The sequence below is a fragment of the Mastigoproctus giganteus genome, chromosome 14, assembly GCF_048544385.1.
Source record: "Mastigoproctus giganteus isolate SK-2022 chromosome 14, ASM4854438v1, whole genome shotgun sequence".
Lineage (NCBI taxonomy): Eukaryota > Metazoa > Arthropoda > Arachnida > Uropygi > Thelyphonidae > Mastigoproctus > Mastigoproctus giganteus.
The window spans coordinates 32,809,820-32,829,676 of record NC_143588.1 but is presented as its reverse complement, the minus strand read 5'-3'; the positions used below and the strand labels follow the sequence as shown (position 1 = coordinate 32,829,676).

The following is a 19,857-nucleotide window of genomic DNA, read 5'->3' as shown; positions in this document are numbered from 1 at the left end:
ATTTTTTTTATTCAGTTCCTTGGTCATTCATCATAGTAACATATCAGAATAGTTATACAAGGGTGCCCAGTGGTGGGTAACAGAGGGCTCACATGGGCTCCGAAAGGCCATTGTTATTTTTTTTTTTTTGAAAATTTGCGAGCCCATTGTTGAGACGATCATTTATTTTAGCATTAGCATTTAGCATTAGTAAAGGCATATGATGCAAAAAAGCAAGCTTATGCAGCATCAGCCAGAAAAAAAAAAAAAAAAAAACAACCTTCCACTTCACCCCTCTGTTCGTTCGAAATACCTGTCCAGCAGATCCTTAAATTTATTTACGCTATCAACTTCCACAACAAGGGAGGGAAGTCTGTTCCACCAACTACCCGCTGGCTAAAGGCAAATTTCCACACATCTATCCTACATTTGTCTTTACTCAATTTGAATTTATGCCCTCTCAGGTGATTATTCTGAGCATGAGGCAGAATCCCATCAGCGTTGAGCATGCTCAAACCTTTCAAAGCTTTATACACCTCTATCAGATCACCTCGCCGCCAGACACTGTAATTTGCAAAACTTAAGCCTTTCTTCGTAAGAGCAACCCTTTGTTCCCTTCACTAACCTTGTTGCCCTTCTTTGTACTCATTCCAGCAGCTCTACATCCTTCTTGAAATGAGGCCTCCACGCCTGTATACAGTACTCAAGGTGTGGACCGACCATTGTCTTATACAAGGGAATAATCACCTCCTTATCCCTGCTAGAAGAATTCCTGTATATATCATTGATAAGGCACCACAAGCTACTCTTGCAGCCCGTCTGCACTGCTCAGAGAACATATCTGCCAGCAGAATTACCCCCAGGTCCTTTTCATTCTCTACCACTGTAAGTGTAGTACCACAGAGTTGATACGTTGCTCTGGGGTTGCTGTTTCCCATATGTAGTACTTTACATTTGTCAACGTTAAACTTCATTTGCCACCTCTCAGCCCATCTGCTCAACCTTTCCAGATCCTGTTGCAGAAGCATAGCATCAGTAGTGTCCTTAACAACCCTGCCAACATTTGTATCATCTGCAAACTTGGACATTAAGCTTGATATACCATCATCAATATTATTTATAAATACAGAAAACAATAATGGACCCAACACTGAACCCTGATTGACTCCACTAATAATATTAGTCCACAATGAGCAGTGTCCATTGTTACCACTCTCTGTCTTCTCCCCCTCAACCACCCCCTTTATCCATAGCAGCAATTTGCCTCCAATTCCACACTGCTCCAATTTGTGCAGCAGTCTTCCATGTGCAACAGTATCAAAAGCCTTTCTAAGCCTTTCCTTGGACTCAGGGAAGGTACCCATAGCCTGGAGATGTGCAAATGTGACCCCAATTCACAAAGGAGGATCAAAGGCTGACACAAGTAATTATAGACCTGTGAGTTTAACTTCTGTTCCACTGCAGAAGCACTGCAGGATCATCTAGACAAGACTTCAGTTATATAGATCAAAGTATATGATATCAAAGTTATTCCCTGCATCCAATTCTTTTGTGACTTCATCATAGTATCCAATCAAATTGGTCAGGAAAGACTTCCCCTTAACAAACCCATGCTGTGTCCGAGCTATAACTGAAGTCTTGTCTAGATGATCCTGCAGTGCTTCTGCAGTGGAACAGAAGTTAAACTCACAGGTCTATAATTACTTGTGTCAGCCTTTGATCCTCCTTTGTGAATTGGGGTCAAATTTGCACATCTCCAGGCTATGGGTACCTTCCCTGAGTCCAAGGAAGCTCTCATAATTATGGCTAAGGGTTTGCTTACTTCCTTTGCTGCCTCCTTTAATATAACTGGATAGATCCCATCCACCACAGGTGCCTTTCTTGTGTTTATCTTCAACAATTTCTCCTCCACTTTACACTCAGTTATTACAAGATTATCTAGTTTACTGCCAGAGTTGAATACACCTCTGGTATTCCCTTCGCTGAATAACTCCTCATGTGTGAATGTCAATGCAAAATTTTCATTTAGTTTGTAAGCTACCTGAGCAGGACCATCAACAGTTGAAACATCGATATCAAGTGGACCAATCTGATTCATCCCCTTCCTTCTAGAGTTTACATAAGTAAAGAACTCTTTGCTGTTTTTCTTTGCATCCCTTGCCAAAGATTTCTCGTAATCTGCCTTCACCTGCCTAACCTCCTTTGTAACTTGGTTACAGATCAACTTATATCTATCATAGGCTTTTGTGTCATGTGTTAATTTATATGTATTCTGTGCATTTTTCTTCTCTGCCATATGTCTCATTAGTTCATCTGACATCCATTTAGGCCTAAACCTTGAACAATATTTCTTAGTTGGTATGTAAAGCCTACTAGCTTCAGAGATAAGTTCTTTGATGGTAACATCATCAGTTGGTCCCACTGTATAGAATTTAAATACTGTCTCAGACCATCGTAGTCGCCTTTACAAAAGCAATAACCCTTCCCTTTACCCCTGATGGTAGTTTCCTCTTTGAGTAAATCCCACTTCAGCACACTGGGATCACTGCCATCTAGTGGTTCCTCTATTTGCAGATTCTTAATGCATGAAGAATCACTACTGATAATCAAATCAAGAGTATTACTCCCTCTAGTTGCCTCCCTAACATGCTGATGTTGAAAACAATCATCCTATAAATCCACAAAAGCCTTGCTAGTGTGTGAGTGACCACCCCACAAATTCCAGTCAATATCTGGGCAATTAAAATCCCCCATTATAAGACTCTCTGATTTACTGGCCCACTCTATTTCTCTGTACAGTTTCTTATTATACTCATCAGAGTCATTAGGCCTATAGCACACTCCTACTCTCAATTTTGATCTCCCAATGCTTATGTCACACCAAACTGACTTGACACTGCACTGTCCAGCGATGTCGACTGGCTTCACTTCCTTGGATTTTATGTGTTTCTTAACTAATAGCATAACCCCTCCTCCTTTCCTATCCTGTCTATCATTTCTGTAGACGTTGTACTCCCCAAATTGCAGTTCTGCATCCCTTATATCTGTGTGACACCACGTCTCTGATATCCCAACAATATCCGCCTTTAATGCTTTGAGCAATACCTCAAATTTATTTACCAAACTCCTAGCATTGATGTACACGTAAGTATACATGCACCTGTTCTTTTTCTTAGCTAGTCTAACACAACCCATGTGTTTCACAATGACTCCCAGCAGTCTCTGAAATATCCTGCATCTTGTTTTCCAGGCTTCTGCTCAATTCCAATAGAAGCAGTGCAAGAATCACTTTCACCTCTGCCACTGGCTACTCTTAATCTATTAGTCCTTGTATCCACCCAAGCTAGCAGTTTTCCTACCCACCTAACACTGCCTCGATAGCATCAGCAAATATTCTTGCACCCTTTCTATTTAAGTGTATCCCATCCCTGTAGAAGCAGTCCCTTCTGTTAACAAGTACAGACCAGGCTTTTTTTACAAATGAAATCTTGAATCCAATTGTTGAGTATCCAGAGCCGAAACTACAGTCCCATTCCCAGCGTTTTAATGGCGCAATCAATCGGTTATGTATTTTAAAATTGCTTATTTTTGATTTAATTACAGTCGGACCTTTGTGTAATGAACTTCTTTATAGTGAATTTTTTTGATGCCCCTCGGTAATTAAATTTAAATAGTTTCCATTGAACGAAGAAAATTTCCATGTAATAAACAGATCAGGAAAGACAAATGTGTATGCATTGTTCTCAACTCTGGCCTTTAGGCAATTTAGGTAATTAGAAAATGCAAATTAAGGGTGAAAGGGATTACCATTTCACGATGTTAGTGGTGTCCGTAAAACCTTTGCAGTCATATACCGAGAAGTTGCACTAGTCAATACGCTTTCCATAGCCAGTCAGAGAATTAAGAAGATTCTTGACACAGATTTTAGCCTCTGGTCAACCTGTGTTGTGGTTCCCCTTTACTCCAACAAACGGGCATATGTTTTTCGGAGAAGTGAGTAATCCTTGCCTTCTAGTAAATTTCTTGTCTATGTTTACATGGTCATAGCTGCATATCCGTGTGATTCCGACATTTTGCACTGTATTCAAAAAACTAGTGAGAGTAGCAATGTAAGGGGGGAAATGAGGCAACTAAGATATTATATAAACTTTACGAATGTGAAATGTTGGCAGATTTTGAAACTTTATCGAGCCTTTCACTGTGTCGAAAATGTTCTAAAATATAATGGCATACAGGCAATAATTAAAGGGGAAAAAAAAAAAACTGTATCACCAATCTCCAAAAAACTGCGAATTAAGAATGATTCAATAAAGAACCTGATGTGGAGACTATAAAGATCGGTCGTGTTCAGGCCACGATGAGCAGCTTGCGGACGGCAATTGTGGGTTGGATGAATTATCCTGCTTTGAGCAAACATTTTGAATCAGAAGTTAAATATTCCAGATTATTAAATCGACTTTTAAATGTGGAATTTCTTAACCATTTAGCACTATGATCGACATCCTGCAGGAGCTCTCTTACCTTTCAGGAACTTTACAGAATCACACTCTAACCAGTGATTGAATTTTTTCCCTAGAACAGACATTATGCTAACAGGTCTGTAATTACTCACGTCACCTTTTGATCCCGATTTATGAATTGGGGTAACATTCGTGAATCTCCAGTCCATAGGGACCTCCCCTAAATCCAAGGATACTCTCATAATTATGGCTAACAGTTTCCTTACCTTCTTTGCTGTATCTCTTAATATAATTGGATAGATTCCATCCACTCAAAGTGCCTTGTTTGTATCCATCTTCAAGAATTTCTCCTCCACTTTCCTTTCAGTTATCACAAAATCTTTTAGCTCCTCATTAAAGTTTAATAAACTTCTCGTATCCCCTGACCTAAAGAATTCTTCATGTGTGAATTTGATAGTATAAACCAGAGCTGTGATGCTCAATGCATTCTACGTTAACTTCAATATTTGTAAAAGAATAAGAAGTTTACCTCAATATGATACGTAGAACACTTCCAGATGATACTCTCCAGAAATTAAAACTAATATAACATTACAGTAAAAATTAAATTTAAAAATCGAAAATATTACATTACAGTAAAAAATAAATTGAAAAACAATACATCACAATTGAAAAACAATACATCACAATTAAAAATCAATTGAACACAATTAAAAATTAAGTAAAAAATTAATTAAAAGAATTTAACGAAAATATTGCAAAACAATTTTCCTTCCTGAGGCTGACAACGCTTTTCGACCATATGACGTGATGACAGGAATAAAAATTACCAAATAGGGGACAGCGTGAATCTTAAATAGGGATTATTTGTCTCTGCACATGCACGTAAAAGACCACGAATTGGAGATTAGATATGGCCAGCGAACATTAACAGAATTCTCATGTCATTTAATTTCGATGGTTTCTGCATTTAATAGTCGCATATAATAATAGAAAAGGCGTCAAATTGACCCCAGGGGCTCACATCTGGTGAGTATGGGCTTGGCACACCCAGGGTCCCGAGCTGGATATCATCATTCTTCTTCTTCTTTTTCCTTGGTGATTCCCTTTTATTTCTAACTCTCTCGCTCTCTCTCTCTCTCTGAGGGAGACTCAGAATTTTTTTTTTTTAGCTGGTGCAGCATAATCCTTAGGCTTCCTTTCACCATATGGCCATTACTAATACTAATACTAAATGTATACGCTCAATCATTGAGAGATAGACCTCTGATATTAAGCTGCTCAGGCTCAATCCCATTGGTAAACAAAAAAAAAAAAAAAAAAATTGTTTATATACTTTGTCTCGAAAGGTGATATAGTTGGCTTTTTTCAATTTCTGGAGAGTATCATACGTAAGAGCCTGAGGAGGAGGGTTGCCTGTGCGGACGTGCCTTTCTGCCGCTCTTGGAACAGAGATGTTTTTTCAGATTTATTTTCTGTTTATTAGTTTTAATTGACATATTAACTTATTTTCTAGAGTAGCTTTATATTCCTATTTACGGTACTTAAGTTTAAAGTAACTTAGATAGAGATTTTGTAGGTGTTACTTAGTATCGGAAAGGGTATCAAATCCACGTGTTTACCGTTCGTAAATAGTCGCCATTGTTACACGAAAATTAATCAGTAAAATCTATTAATCTTGTCGAATTTCATTGGCAATTAAATTGTACTTTTAACTATACATATAACCACTTAGGTTACGTAACATAAATAATTAGTAAAAATAAATAATTAATACATAACTTGATACGGAAGTTATATAAAGGGATTTCGTAGATAACACTCGTTACTGAAACATAAATATAGCATTATAACTGTGTTGGGATACAAGTTTAGGATTTAATTTTGTACTGAAATTGAAATTTTATCGAAAGTAAATCGAAATCATGACTCAAACCAGAGCAGCAAACCAAAAGGCTCAAGCTAATGGGAATGCTGTGGCTCAGGGGAGAACTGAGGGGGGGGGCAGTTGCCCTCTGAATCACAGCCTTTTAAGATGCACTATTTGCTTGATGTTTGCGGAGCAGTCAGGTATGGGACATGATACTGCCATGGGGGATGTATTTATATGTACGCGATGCAAGGAGTGTAAGGAAATCAGGCGACAACTCAGCGTTGTTATGGGCCTATATGAGAGCTTGAAGGACAGGGTGGATGCCCTCGAAGGATTACAAGTGAGGGGCCCATCAATCTGTCAGCTGCCCACACCAATGCCAGAGCTTGCACTTGGTCATCGCGCAACACAGCGGCAACCCCCAAGGCAGAATGCGCTGGTCCCAAAGGAACTAGTAGTTGTTGGTGACTCTATTGTCAGGGAAACGGGAAACATGCTTTGTAAAAAGGATAGGTGGAACAGGACCAGGGTATGTCTGCCAGGGGAAAGGTTGATGACGTTGTAGAGCAGATATCATCTTTTAAGGGCACAAAAGGTGATATAGTTGTACACGTTGGCACTAATGATATTAAGAGTAGGAGACCGGCAGAATTACTTAACAAGTACAGGTCACTGATGAAAAAAAGCCGTGAATTAGGGTTGAATTTGAAAGTGTCTGCAATTCTGCCCAGACACGATAGGAGAGAGTATATGATGAGAGCCCTGTCGATGAATTCGGCCCTGGAAAGATTGTGCAGGGCTCAAGGGGTAGAATTTTTTTCAGCCTGGTCTGTACTTGTTAACAGGAGAGACTGCTTCTACAGGGATGGATACACTTAAATAGAAAGGGTGCAAGAATGTTTGCTGATGCTATGGAGGCAGTGTTAGGTGGGTCGGAAAACTGCTAGATTGGAGGGATACAAGGACTAATAGATTAACAGTAGCCACTGGCAGAGGAGAAAGTGATTCTTGCACTGCTTCTATTGGAATGAGCCGCAGCCTGGAAAATAAGATGCAGGATAGTTCAGAGCCTGCTGGGAATCATTGGGGTACAAATAAACACATAGGTTGTGTTAGGGTAGCTAAGAAAAAGAACAGGTGCATGTATACTTGCGTGTACACCAATGCTAGGAGTTTAGTAAATAAATTTGATGAATTTGAGGTATTGCTCAAAACATGAAAGGCAGATATTGTGGGGATTTCAGAGACATGGTGTCACACAGATATAAGAAATGCATAACTGGAATTTGGGGGAGTACAATATCTACAGAAAGGATAGACAGGGTAGGAAGGGAGGAGGAGTTATGCTGTTAGTTAAGAAATACATAAAATCCAAGGAAGTGAAGCCAGTCGACATTGCTGGACAGTGCAGTGTCGAGTCAGTTTGGTGTGACATAAGCATTGGGAGATCAAAATTGAGAGTAGGAGTGTGCTATACTACTAATGCTAATGCTAAAGTGTTCTACTTATCATATTGAGATAAACTTCTCTTATTCTTTTACAAATTGATGTGTGAATGTAGATGCAAAACACGTATTCAACTTGTGTGCAACCTGAGCAGGGTCATCAACAGTTAACCCATAGACATCAAGTGGCCCAATGCGATTCAACCCTTTCCTTCTACTGTTAACATAAGCATAGAAGGCTTTGCATTTTTCTTTGCAATATATTAATATATTTGCAATAAGTAAGATATAGTAAAAATGCAAAGTTGCTTTTTACAGCTTCAACTCAAACTTATAAAAATATAATATATAATATAAAACATCGTTAAGCTGTTTAAGTTGTCACTTTCTTGCTCTTTAATGTCACTGAGAAATCGATTAAAGATAATAGATCTTTTCTAGATGAACAAGTCAGGGCTGTTATAATGTATAATGCATAGTAGAAAAGCTGACATTAAACTATAACATGATTACATTGTTTTTTTGGAAATTTCATACAGAACTTTAGCCTGCTTGAAAACTTTGGTGTAGCCCCTGAAAGTAGTCTGATTTTTCTAAAGTTATATGGCAATAGTACTTCCAAAGAAGGTGGAGAAGGCTCACTAATCCTTCTTACCCAGGGCTCTGAATTTGCTACAGTACCACTGAAAGTCAGAGATATTACACCAAATACATTTGCTTATTCAATTAGTTTAGAAAACTATATAAATTTTGTAATTTGCCAATAAACAATTTCCAAATTTCTTTTTTTATGAACATTCAAATTTTTTGGGAGACTAATCATCCATTGCTAATTCAAGCAAAAATATTTATAAAGTGTACTTTACAGCTACATTAAAATTAAAGAGGAAGTGAGGAGAAAGACTCGTCCCTTACCTTAAATGACTCCTTTGATTCTTTTTGAAACTTATCCATTCCAATGTGATGAAGATTTATGAGGTATTTTCGCAGCCAACTGAAAAATCACATAATAAAAGATAATTTGCCATATACAGTATTTATTTTGCAGTATAAGGTGAATTACTTTATATTAATATTAAAATAAAATATAAATGCTCAAGGCATAATATATTATGAGTTTAAAATTCACCAAGAAAATATTGGCGTAAATATACCATAGTGAACTCACAATGAAAAACTACTTAAGTAGTGTAAAGGCATTGATTTAATTGTATCTCATATTGTGACTACCTTCACAACAAGTTACAATGTATTGCACTACCTCGAATAATGTTGTACTTATTCGAGGTAGCATCAATGCATTTCCTGCTGGTTATAGAGACCAAATATGAAGACTAATGGGAAATTTATACACACTGTTCACACGTGGCTTCAAATTTTGTTGGTAGGTTGGGGGAATGAATCTCTCTCTCTCTCTCTCTCTCTCTCTCTCTCTCTCTCTCTCTCTCTCTCTCTCTCTCTCTCTCTCTCTGCCCCCCCCCCACTGAACTACTTACTCAGCAATTTATATATGGGGGTTACTTATTCTAGGAGGCCAGAAATAAAGTCAATCAAATGACTATTAATGCCAGTATTTGGGGCAGATCACTGCTTACTGCTGCTCATGCAGATCTCAAAAGGAAGATGCAAGGAGGAAGAGTAGTTGGTGTCTCATATATTGAAAATAAGGTTGAACTACATGGTAATTCCCTCTAATCATTTCCAGAACTAGGGTTTGTTTGTTTGTTTTTTTGTGGAAATAAAGGACAAGTCCTAGAGAGATGTGAAACACGTCATTCAAATGTGCTCAGCAATATTCAGAGGGGGCCAACCTTTTTCCTGCAGTGTGCCACACAATCATGTTGATAGAGTGCTTGTGCCACCATAAACTATCAATACTTCCCACCTATGGCATAAACCCTGTAGTTTTGAGGGACAGCACCAGGATATTGAACCATTGAGGTTAATTATGAGGGCATCTTTGGACTCAGGGGAGATTTCTTTGGATTGAAGAACTGCCAATATATATAAAGACAGTTTTAGGAGTCAAATTGGTAACTACAAAACCACTTAGTCTTTCAGTGGTAGTAAAAACCTTAGAAGCAATGATTAAGAGTGCATTTCAATAACATTTAGATAGATATGGCCTTCGGAAGTACACATAACATGGCTTTGTTAAGGGAAAATCTTGTTTAACTAACTTAGTAGAAACTTCGTAGGCTATTTTGACACACTTACTCATAAGCTGGATTTAGGGAACAATTTCAACATAGTTTATTTGGATTTTAGCAAAGCATTTGACACTCTCTCTCTCTCTCTCTCTCTCTCTCTCTCTCTCTCTCTCTCTCTCTCTCTCTCTCTCTCTCATGAGAGGTTACTGTATAAGCTTAACAGTGTATAAGCTTATACAGTAACTGTATAAGCTTATACTGTATAAGCTCAATACTGTATAAGCTGGGTAGAAGGCAGAGGGTTGTGATTAATGGATCTTCTTCAGACTGATGTAACATCAGAAGTGGGATACCTCAAAGATCAGTCCTTGGACCACTGTTGTTTCTCATTTTCATAAATGACATGATGTCAACATTTGCAGACAATGTAAAGATTGTTAGACTCGTTGATGATCAGTGCCAAGCAGCACTCCTTCAAGATGACTTGAACAGACTTCAAAAATGGTCAATGTAGCCCACATACTGAGAGTCTAATGCTGCTAAATGCACTTGGGGACAGCAAATCCCAAATAAATTATACACTTGGTGGGGTTGAATTAAAAACAGTGGAGGAGGAAAGTGTTCTGGGAGTTATGATACGGGTGAATATGAAGTTTTCTGAACAGCATAAACAAGCAGCCAGGAGAGCCCAAGGTGTCCAATCGAATCGATGATTTATCGAATGTTATCCCGTAGAGATAAGGAGGTCATAATCCCACTGAATAAAGTAATTGTAAGACCACATTTAGAATACTGTGTTCAAGTATGGAAACCTCAGCTGAAAAAAAGACTGAGTTTCTTGAAAGGGTCCAAAGACAGGCAACTCGAATAGTGAGAGTGGTAAAAGGACAGCCATAAAAGGAAAGGCTCTGAGTATGTGGGCTACAGAGCTTGGCAACCACATACCTCAGTGGGGAACTGATTGAGGATTATAAGGCTCTGAGAGGGATTTATAAAATTAATAAAGCTGGAATTCTCACTGTTATAAAGAATTCTAGAAATAGGAGGCATAAATTCAAATTACAGGGCTGAAGTTCAGATTTCATTGTAGGAGTTTTCTTTTAGCCAGAAAGTCATTGATTGCTGGAAAAAGTTGCCATCACAGGTAGTTGAGGATGACAGTTTGAATAAATTCAAAGGTCAACTGGACAGATACCAGTGGAGGAAGGAAGCATATAATTTGTACCGTATTTTTTTTTCCCCCTTGGCGGATTTTTTTTTTTTTTTGGCCAGTGCAGCAAAAGCCTGTGGTTTCTTTTCACTTTATCACAAATACTATTAACGATTGATCCACTCCACTGAATATTTGCTAACTATATAGAAGGATTACTGTATATTCTAAAGTGCTTATAATCAAAAAATAATAATAACAGACAATTTTATTTTTATAAAATAAATAAATTTAATCTAGGTTAACAAATAAATATTTGGGCCTTACAGAATTAATGCCATGAGAAGCTCACTAATGCTTCATCTAACTTAAATTAATGCTAAAAAGCCAAATTATCACATTGAAATCCACATTTGTTATTATCATTGTTATTTTTTTGGTTACAAAAGTGGAATTTAAACTGTATATTCATTTCTGATTTCTTACTTTTTTTTTTTTTTTTTTTTCAGGTTGATAGCTGTGATGCTACCATGAGCTGTGTGCAGCTGGTGTGCCGAAAAAGTTGGCCACCCCTGCAACATAGCAATATGCACTCTGATCTATGGACAGGAATAATAAAAAAATAAATAAATATATACCTCATCATCATCAGCCATTTTCAATCCACTGCAGGATAAAGGCCTCTCTAGCAATTTTCCAGTTCCTTCTGTTTTGTGCAGTGGCCATCCATTTACTACTTACAAACATGAATTTCATCTGTCCATCTCCGTTGTTGTCTTCCAGGTTTTCTTCTAGCTCTGCTTGGGTACCATTCTGTTATTTTCTTAGTCCATCTGTCATCATGTCTTTGAGCTATGTGTCTTGCCCAAGACCATTTTAGTTCTTTAGTTTTGATAAGAATGTCCTTTACTTGAGTTTGCTGCCTAATCCATGTGTTTCCTTTCTTATCTAACAGTCTGATTCCCAATATAAGTCGTTCCATTCTTCGCTGTGTCATTCTCAGCTTCTCTTCCATTCTTTTGGTGAGTGCCCAAGTTTCACTTCCATAAGTCATGGTGGGGAGCATACATTGGTTCATTATTTTACATTTCAGACAAATTGGGATATTGCTCCTCAGTATGTGACTATATTTCCTAAATGTTATCCATCCAAAATTTATTCTTCTCTTGACTTCCAGCCATTTATCATTATTACAGTTAATGACTTGTCCCAGATAAGTATATGACTCCACCTTTTCAATTACTGCTCCTTCAATCATTATATCCCTTTCTGTGGCATACTTGTTCATCATTACTTTTGTTTTAGCCATATTCATCTTTAGCCCAAAATCCTTACTAACTCTGCATAACTGCTCAAGATTTTCCTCTAATTCTTTGGGATCGTGGTTTATGACCATAATGTCATCTGCAAAAAAATAAATGGTTTAGGTGCTCTTTTTTGCAACCACTCTAATCTTCTGAAACCTTCCTCAAGGGCAGCAGTAAACAACTTCAGAGATATTGTGTCTCCTTGTCGAACTCCTTTCTCAATTTTAAATTTACTACTGTCTTTGTCTAGTCTAATAAAGGAGGTAGTATTCACATATATTTTCTTCAAAATCATAATATATGGGGTATTTATGCTTTGTCTTTCCAGTGCCCAAAACATTGCCTTATGCTGTATGGAGTCAAATGCCTTTTCATAATACACAAATGCCAGGCATAATGGCGTTTTATATTTATTTGCTTTCTCAATTAGCTGTGATATTACGTGAAGGTGATCCATAGTTGAGAATTCTGTCCTAAAGCCAGCTTGCTCTTTCAGTTGATATATACCTACTTGTGCCAAGTACACATTTCAGACCATAAGATGCAAGTACACAATATTTTTTCAAAAAAAAGCCTTATCGTCAAATGCAATAGTTCTTCCAGCAAATATGGTAGTTCAAACAGAAAATCTAACATCAGGCTGACTGCCTCAGAGAAAAACCCTTTTCCTACAAATAGCTCACATTGTATAGACTTGGGGATTGGTCAGAAAAGTGGCAGCTATGTTATAATGCAGCAAAATGCATGGTCTTACACTTCAGGAATAGCAACCTCAAAATAACTTATACACTTAAGTGGATTTTAATTTAAAAAAGTTGAAGAGGAAAGGGTTTTTGATGTTACAATATGGTCGAACATGAAGTTAAAACATCATAGACTTTCTTTGCCGCATGTTCTTATAGAATAGGCAGCAAGAAAGACTTCACATAATAAAAAAGACATCAAGCCTATAGAAAGAGTCCAAAAATAGGAAATATACCTAGTGAGATTGGCAAAGGGATGCTCATATGATATAAGATGTCATAATATGGGCATCCATAAGATTTTGAATATAGGGTATAGAGATCTTGGTAACTAGACACCTTACAGGAAATCTAACTGCAGGTGTATATAAAATGAATGGGGTGATATTTTGACTCACTATTATAAGTGATTCCAAACAAGAGACATTTCAAATTATGAGGGGGGTGGGAGTTTAGACTGGATTGCAAGAAGTTTCCTTTTAGTCAACAAGTTAATTATTGAAATAAGTCATCTTCATGGATAGGGTAGAGTCTGATGGCTTGAGAACATTAAGGATCAGCTGGATATGTACTTACATGGCAGGTTGTAATGACAGAATAATTCTGGGCTTCTTATTTTAACTACCCCAGGGGCTCACATCTGGTGAGTATGGGCTTGGCAAACCCAGGATCCTGAGCTGGATATCATCATTCTTCTCTTCTTGCTTTCCTGGTGATTCCCTTCTACTTCTGACACATACTCTCTCTCTCAGGGTAATGTGGGAATTTTTTTTTTTTTTTTTTGGCTGGTGCAGCATAAGCCTCAGGCTTCCTTGCACCATATGGCTAATAATAATAATAATAATAATAAGAGAAGGGAGTTACATAAGCAATGTAATTGCTTATGTAATTTCTTTTATCCCTATTATTTTTTTTGATACAATTGTTATCATTATTTTGTTATTTTTAGATAGTACATCAAAAGCTTCTGACTTCCTTGCACCAATAGCTAAATACTAATATTATGGTACTAATCCATTTTAAAGCATTCCTTAAATACTTCCGTCAGGTCTCCTTGGAGGTGATTACTCTCTAAACCAGTGGTTCCTAAACTACTGAGATCTATGCACCCTTTCAAAAAACAAAAAAAATTTACAGACCGGACCGCCTTCAAAAATTAAAAAAATATATTTACGGACCCCCTTCAAAAATCAAAAAAAAAGGTTTGCGGACACTTAAATATATATATATATATATATGTTTCTCTAGGTATGCGTATATATATGTTTCTCTAGGTGTGTGTATATATATATATATATATATGAACACTGGATTTTCTGAAAAGAAAATTGAAAGTTTTATATTTAAGACAACTTAATTTTATTCTAATTTTTACATAAATATATAATAATAACTTTATTTATCATCGATTTGCTATACATAGAACGAATAATTTGACCAGTTCCAGATGGTTTTGCAGACCCCCCCTGGAAATGGTTTTATAAAAAGATTTGTGAAAGCAATGGACAAAAAAGAAGAAGGATTTTCCTGTTTGAGGAAAAAGTTTCCTCGAACAAGTGGGGCCAAAATAAAAGAGGGAATTTTTGTGATTCCTCAAATCAAACTGCTATTCCAAGATTAGGAGTTCATTAAAAAATTTTATTGGATGGTGTTCGAAAAATTCTGCCGGAACTTTTTAGGCAATGAGAAATCACAAAATTACAGTGAAATTGAGGATGAACTAATTGTGGATGATAATTGTGGATAAACAAAGAGATGGGATACAGCATGGGGGGATACAAGGACTAATAGATTATCAGTAGCCACTGGCAGAGGTGAAAGTGATTCTTGCACTGCTTCTATTGGAATGAGCCGCAGCCTGGAAAATAAGATGCAGGATAGTTCAGAGCCTGCTGGGAATCATTGGGGTACAAATAAACACATAGGTTGTGTTAGGGTAGCTAAGAAAAAGAACAGGTGCATGTATACTTGCGTGTACACCAATGCTAGGAGTTTAGTAAATAAATTTGATGAATTTGAGGTATTGCTCAAAACATGAAAGGCAGATATTGTGGGGATTTCAGAGACATGGTGTCACACAGATATAAGAAATGCATAACTGGAATTTGGGGAGTACAATATGAACAGAAAGGATAGACAGGGTAGGAAGGGAGGAGGGGTTATGCTATTAGTTAAGAAATACATAAAATCCAAGGAAGTGAAGCCAGTCGACATTGCTGGACAGTGCAGTGTCGAGTCAGTTTGGTGTGACATAAGCATTGGGAGATCAAAATTGAGAGTAGGAGTGTGCTATAGGCCTAATGACTCTGATGAGTATAATAAGAAACTGTACGGGGAAATAGAGTGGGACAGTAAATCAGAGAGTCTTATAATGGGGGATTTTAATTTCCCAGATATTGACTGGAATTTGGGGGCTGGTCACACACACACACTAGCAAGGCTTTTGTGGATTTATTGGATGATTGTTTTCTACATCAGCATGTTCGGGAGGCAAGTAAAGGGAGTAATACTCTTGATTTGATTATCAGTAGTGATTCGTCATGCATTAAGAATCTGCAGTTAAATGAACCACTAGGTGGCAGTGATCACAGTGTGCTGAAGTGGGATTTACTCAAAGAGGTAACTACCATTAGGGGTAAAGGGAAGGGTTATTGCTTTCGTAAAGGCGACTAAGATGGACTGAGACAGTATTTAAATTCTATACAGTGGGACCAACTGATGACGTTACCAACAGCAAATTCAAAATGGGAAGCATTCAAAGAACTTATCTTGGAAGCTACTAGGCTTTACATACCAACTAAGAAATATTGTTCAAGGTTTAGGCCTAAATGGATGTCAGATGAACTAATGAGGCATATGGCAGAGAAGAAAAATGCATGGGATACATACAAATTAACACATGACACAGAAGCCTATGATAGATACAAGTTGATCTGTAACCAAGTTACAAAGGAGGTTAGGCAGGCGAAGGCAGATTACGAGAAATCTTTGGCAAGGGATGCAAAGAAAAACAGCAAAGAGTTCTTTACTTATGTAAACTCTAGAAGGAAGGGGATGAATCATATTGATCCACTTGATATCGATGGATCAACTGTTGATGATCCTGCTCAGGTAGCTAACAAACTAAATGAATATTTTTCATCGACATTCACACATGAGGAGTTATTCAGCGAGGGGAATGCCAGAGGTGTATTCAACTCTGGCAGTAAGCTAGAGAATCTTGTAATAACTGAGAGTAAAATGGAGGAGAAATTCTTGAAGATAAACACAAGAAAGGCACCTGGGGTGGATGGGATCTATCTAGTTATATTAAAGGAGGCAGCAAAGGAAGTAAGCAAACCGTTAGCCATAATTATGAGAGCTTCCTTGGACTCAGGGGAGGTACCCATGGACTGGAGATGTGCAAATGTGACCCCAATTCACAAAGGAGGATCAAAGGCTGACACAAGTAATTATAGACCTGTGAGTTTAACTTCTGTTCTCAGAAACTTAATGGAGGCACTGGTTAAAGAAGCACTGCAGGATCATCTAGACAAGACTTCAGTTATAGCTCGGACACAGCATGGTTTTGTTAAGGGGAAGTCTTGCCTGACCAATTTGATTGGATACTATGATGCAGTCACAAAAGAACTGGATGCAGGGAATAACTTTGATATTATATACTTGGATCTTAGAAAGGCTTTTGATACTGTTGCACATGGAAGACTGCTGCACAAATTGGAGCAGTGTGGTATTGGAAGCAAATTGCTGCTATGGATAAAGGGGTGGTTGACGGGGAGAAGACAGAGAGTGGTAATCAATGGACACTGCTCATCGTGGACTGATGTTATTAGTGGAGTCCCTCAGGGTTCAGTATTGGGTCCTTTATTGTTTTCTGTATTTATAAATGATATTGATGATGGTATATCAAGCTTAATATCCAAGTTTGCAGACGATACGAAGGTTGGCAGGGTTGTCAAGGACACTACTGACACTATGCTGCTGCAACAGGATCTGGAAAGGTTGAGCAGATGGGCTGAGAGGTGGCAAATGAAGTTTAACATTGACAAATGTAAAGTACTACATATGGGAAACAGCAACCCCCGAGCAACGTATCAACTCTGTGGTACTACACTGACAGTGGTAGAGAATGAAAGGGACCTGGGGGTGGTTGTGCAGGCAGATATGAAGTTCTCTGACCAGTGCAGATGGGCTGCAAGAGTAGCTCATGGTGTATTGTCAATGATATATAGGAATTTTTCTAGCAGGGATAAGGAGGTGATTATTCCCTTGTATAAGGCAATGGTCAGGCCACACCTAGAGTACTGTATACAGGTCTGGAGGCCTCATTTCAAGAAGGATGCAGAGCTGCTGGAACGAGTACAGAGAAGGGCAACAAGATTAGTGAATGGAACAAAGGGGTGCTCTTACGAAGAAAGACTTAAGTTTTACGAATTACAGTGTCTGGAGACTAAGCACCAGCGAGGTGATCTGATAGAGGTGTACAAGGCCTTGAATGGTTTGAGCATGCTCAATGCTGATGGGAATCTTCCTCTTGCTCAGAATAATCACCTGAGAGGGCATAAATTCAAATTGAGGAAAGACAGATATAGGATAGATGTGCGGAAATTTGCCTTTAGCCAGTGGGTGGTTGGTAGGTGGAACAGACTTCCATCCCTTGTCGTGGAAGTTGATAGCCTAAATAAGTTTAAGGCTCAGTTGGACAGGTATTTTGAACGAACAGAGGGGTGAAGTGGAAGTGGTTATTTTTTATTTATTTATTTTACTTTTTTTTTTTTTGGCTGATGCTGCATAAGCTTGCTTTCTTGCATCAAATGCCTCTACTAATGCTAATGCCGTTAAAGCTTCATTTCCTACATTCCCATTTAGACTTTTTTCCTGAAAACTTGAGAGTGGTCTCCGATGAACATGGTAAAAGGTTTCACTAAGATATTTCTAAAATGGAAAAAGATGCCGCAGAAAATACAGTCCAAACATGTCGATACCAATGGACGATTAATAAAAGACAAAAAATGACAAAATAAGTGTTTTTTTATCAGGTAAAAGTTTTTGTAAATAGAATAAGGTTAAGAGACCCATTGTTCAATATTTAGAGTAACAGTAAATGAAAAGTAACAAGGACTGGTATGTCCTATATTATTAATCAATTTTCAAAATAATGAGAGGAATTATCACAATATATGCATGTAGGAAGTTTTTTCACTAACGCTCTCCTTGAATTTAATGAATATTAAAATAACAAAATGAATTCTACCCTCGGAGGCAAACTATTAATGAACCAATATATCTGTGGTCCGAGAACTTTAAACCTGTCACCAAAATACATCAGAGCTCCGATGAACAACAAGTGGGAGAAGACATTGTGCCTTCTCCTCAAAATGTATACAAATTACTTTTGAAAATCCTAAAAATTCTAAAACCTTATTTAGGAAAGTAAATAAGGTTTTAGAATTTTTGAAAGTTATTTGTATTCATTTTAATTTATAGACACAATGTCTTCTCCCACTCGTCATTCATTGGAGTTCTGATATATTTTGGTGACAAGTTTAGAGCTCTTGGACCACAGATACCGGGTAAATTGGATCACTAATGGTTTGCCTCTGAGGGTAGAACTTATTTTGCTATTTTAATATTAGTTTAAATTCAAGGAGAGTGTTAGTGAAGAAACGTCCTACATGCATATATTAAGGTAATTTCTCTCATTATTTTTTAAAATATTTAGTACTGTAACATTTTCTTAAAATATATGAAATCTTTTTTACTAGAAACTTAGTTTTTGACTTTTATCCCTTCTTCCTTAAAACTGGTGGGTGTTAAGGTAATATGGTTGCCATATTTTAATTCAGCAACATCAAATCTACAAGAATCATCCTGAATTTTAACAAAGAGCAAAAAAAATTATACTTTTTTTTTTTTTTTTTTTTGCTGACCAGTGCTATTAGAAGGGATGGAGAGGTAAAGTAAAGTAAAGTGTAAAGTGTGTTGTGTCAAACGGCACCAGGGGTTTCCCCCATCTCCGCGTGGTTTTCTTTGTGGGTGTAACAGATCACTGTTAAGGCCAGAGATTTAAAAGTGTATGGGATTTGGAAGTATTGTGTTGTGTATCGTTGTTCCTCTGGCCATTTAGCCGCTAGACCCCTGCTGGGGCCCAACGTTGCCCACACTCAGCCCCGTGGAGGCAGACCAGGTACACCCAGCATAATTATTTACTCTGGCAGGCCCTGCCACCTAATTTCCTGAGATTTCAGTGGCTAGGGCCTAAAAAAAAAAAAAAAAAATAGTAATAATAAATAAAAATAATAATAATAACGCGATTTTAGGGGGTGGTTCGCTAATGAGGTTAAGTTTCGGAATTGATGCACGATTTGGCTGTTATAATTTGGAAGTTTAAGTTTTTGTCGTGTGGGGCGTACACTGTGATGTATAGAGAGAGAGAGTGGGGGAAAGACTGAAGACTGGAGGGGAAAGACAGAAGTATGAGGCCAATAGGGTAGACGACCCCAGATATCAGTGTGGCATGCCCATGCCGCACCAGGAGAAGTAAACGGGGGAGACGGGGGAGGGGACGGTCCCGGCCCCTCCCACCGCCAGGATATGGAGAGAAAGTGGGCCAGACTAGGTGTCCAACCCAGATCGCCAAAAGGCGAGGCAACAGCGTAGCTGCAGTCACAGTCATGGTTTTTGGATGTTCAGTTCAGTGTTGCTTCAGGTGGGTCACAGTCTTGGTTCAGTCTCACTTGTCTCGTGTTC

The 19,857-nt window shown here is 37.9% G+C and overlaps 1 protein-coding gene across 1 annotated transcript in view; it reads right to left on the bottom strand.

Moving 5' to 3' along the window:
• Positions 1-19,857, bottom strand: part of LOC150075056 (band 3 anion transport protein-like) — a 934,629-nt gene that overhangs the window by 729,431 nt on the left and 185,341 nt on the right. The window contains exon 2 of the mRNA XM_090388866.1: positions 8,673-8,751. Within this exon, the coding sequence (XP_090244992.1) occupies positions 8,673-8,711 (39 nt within the window). The 5' untranslated portion in view covers positions 8,712-8,751. The remainder of the gene's footprint in view (positions 1-8,672; positions 8,752-19,857) is intronic.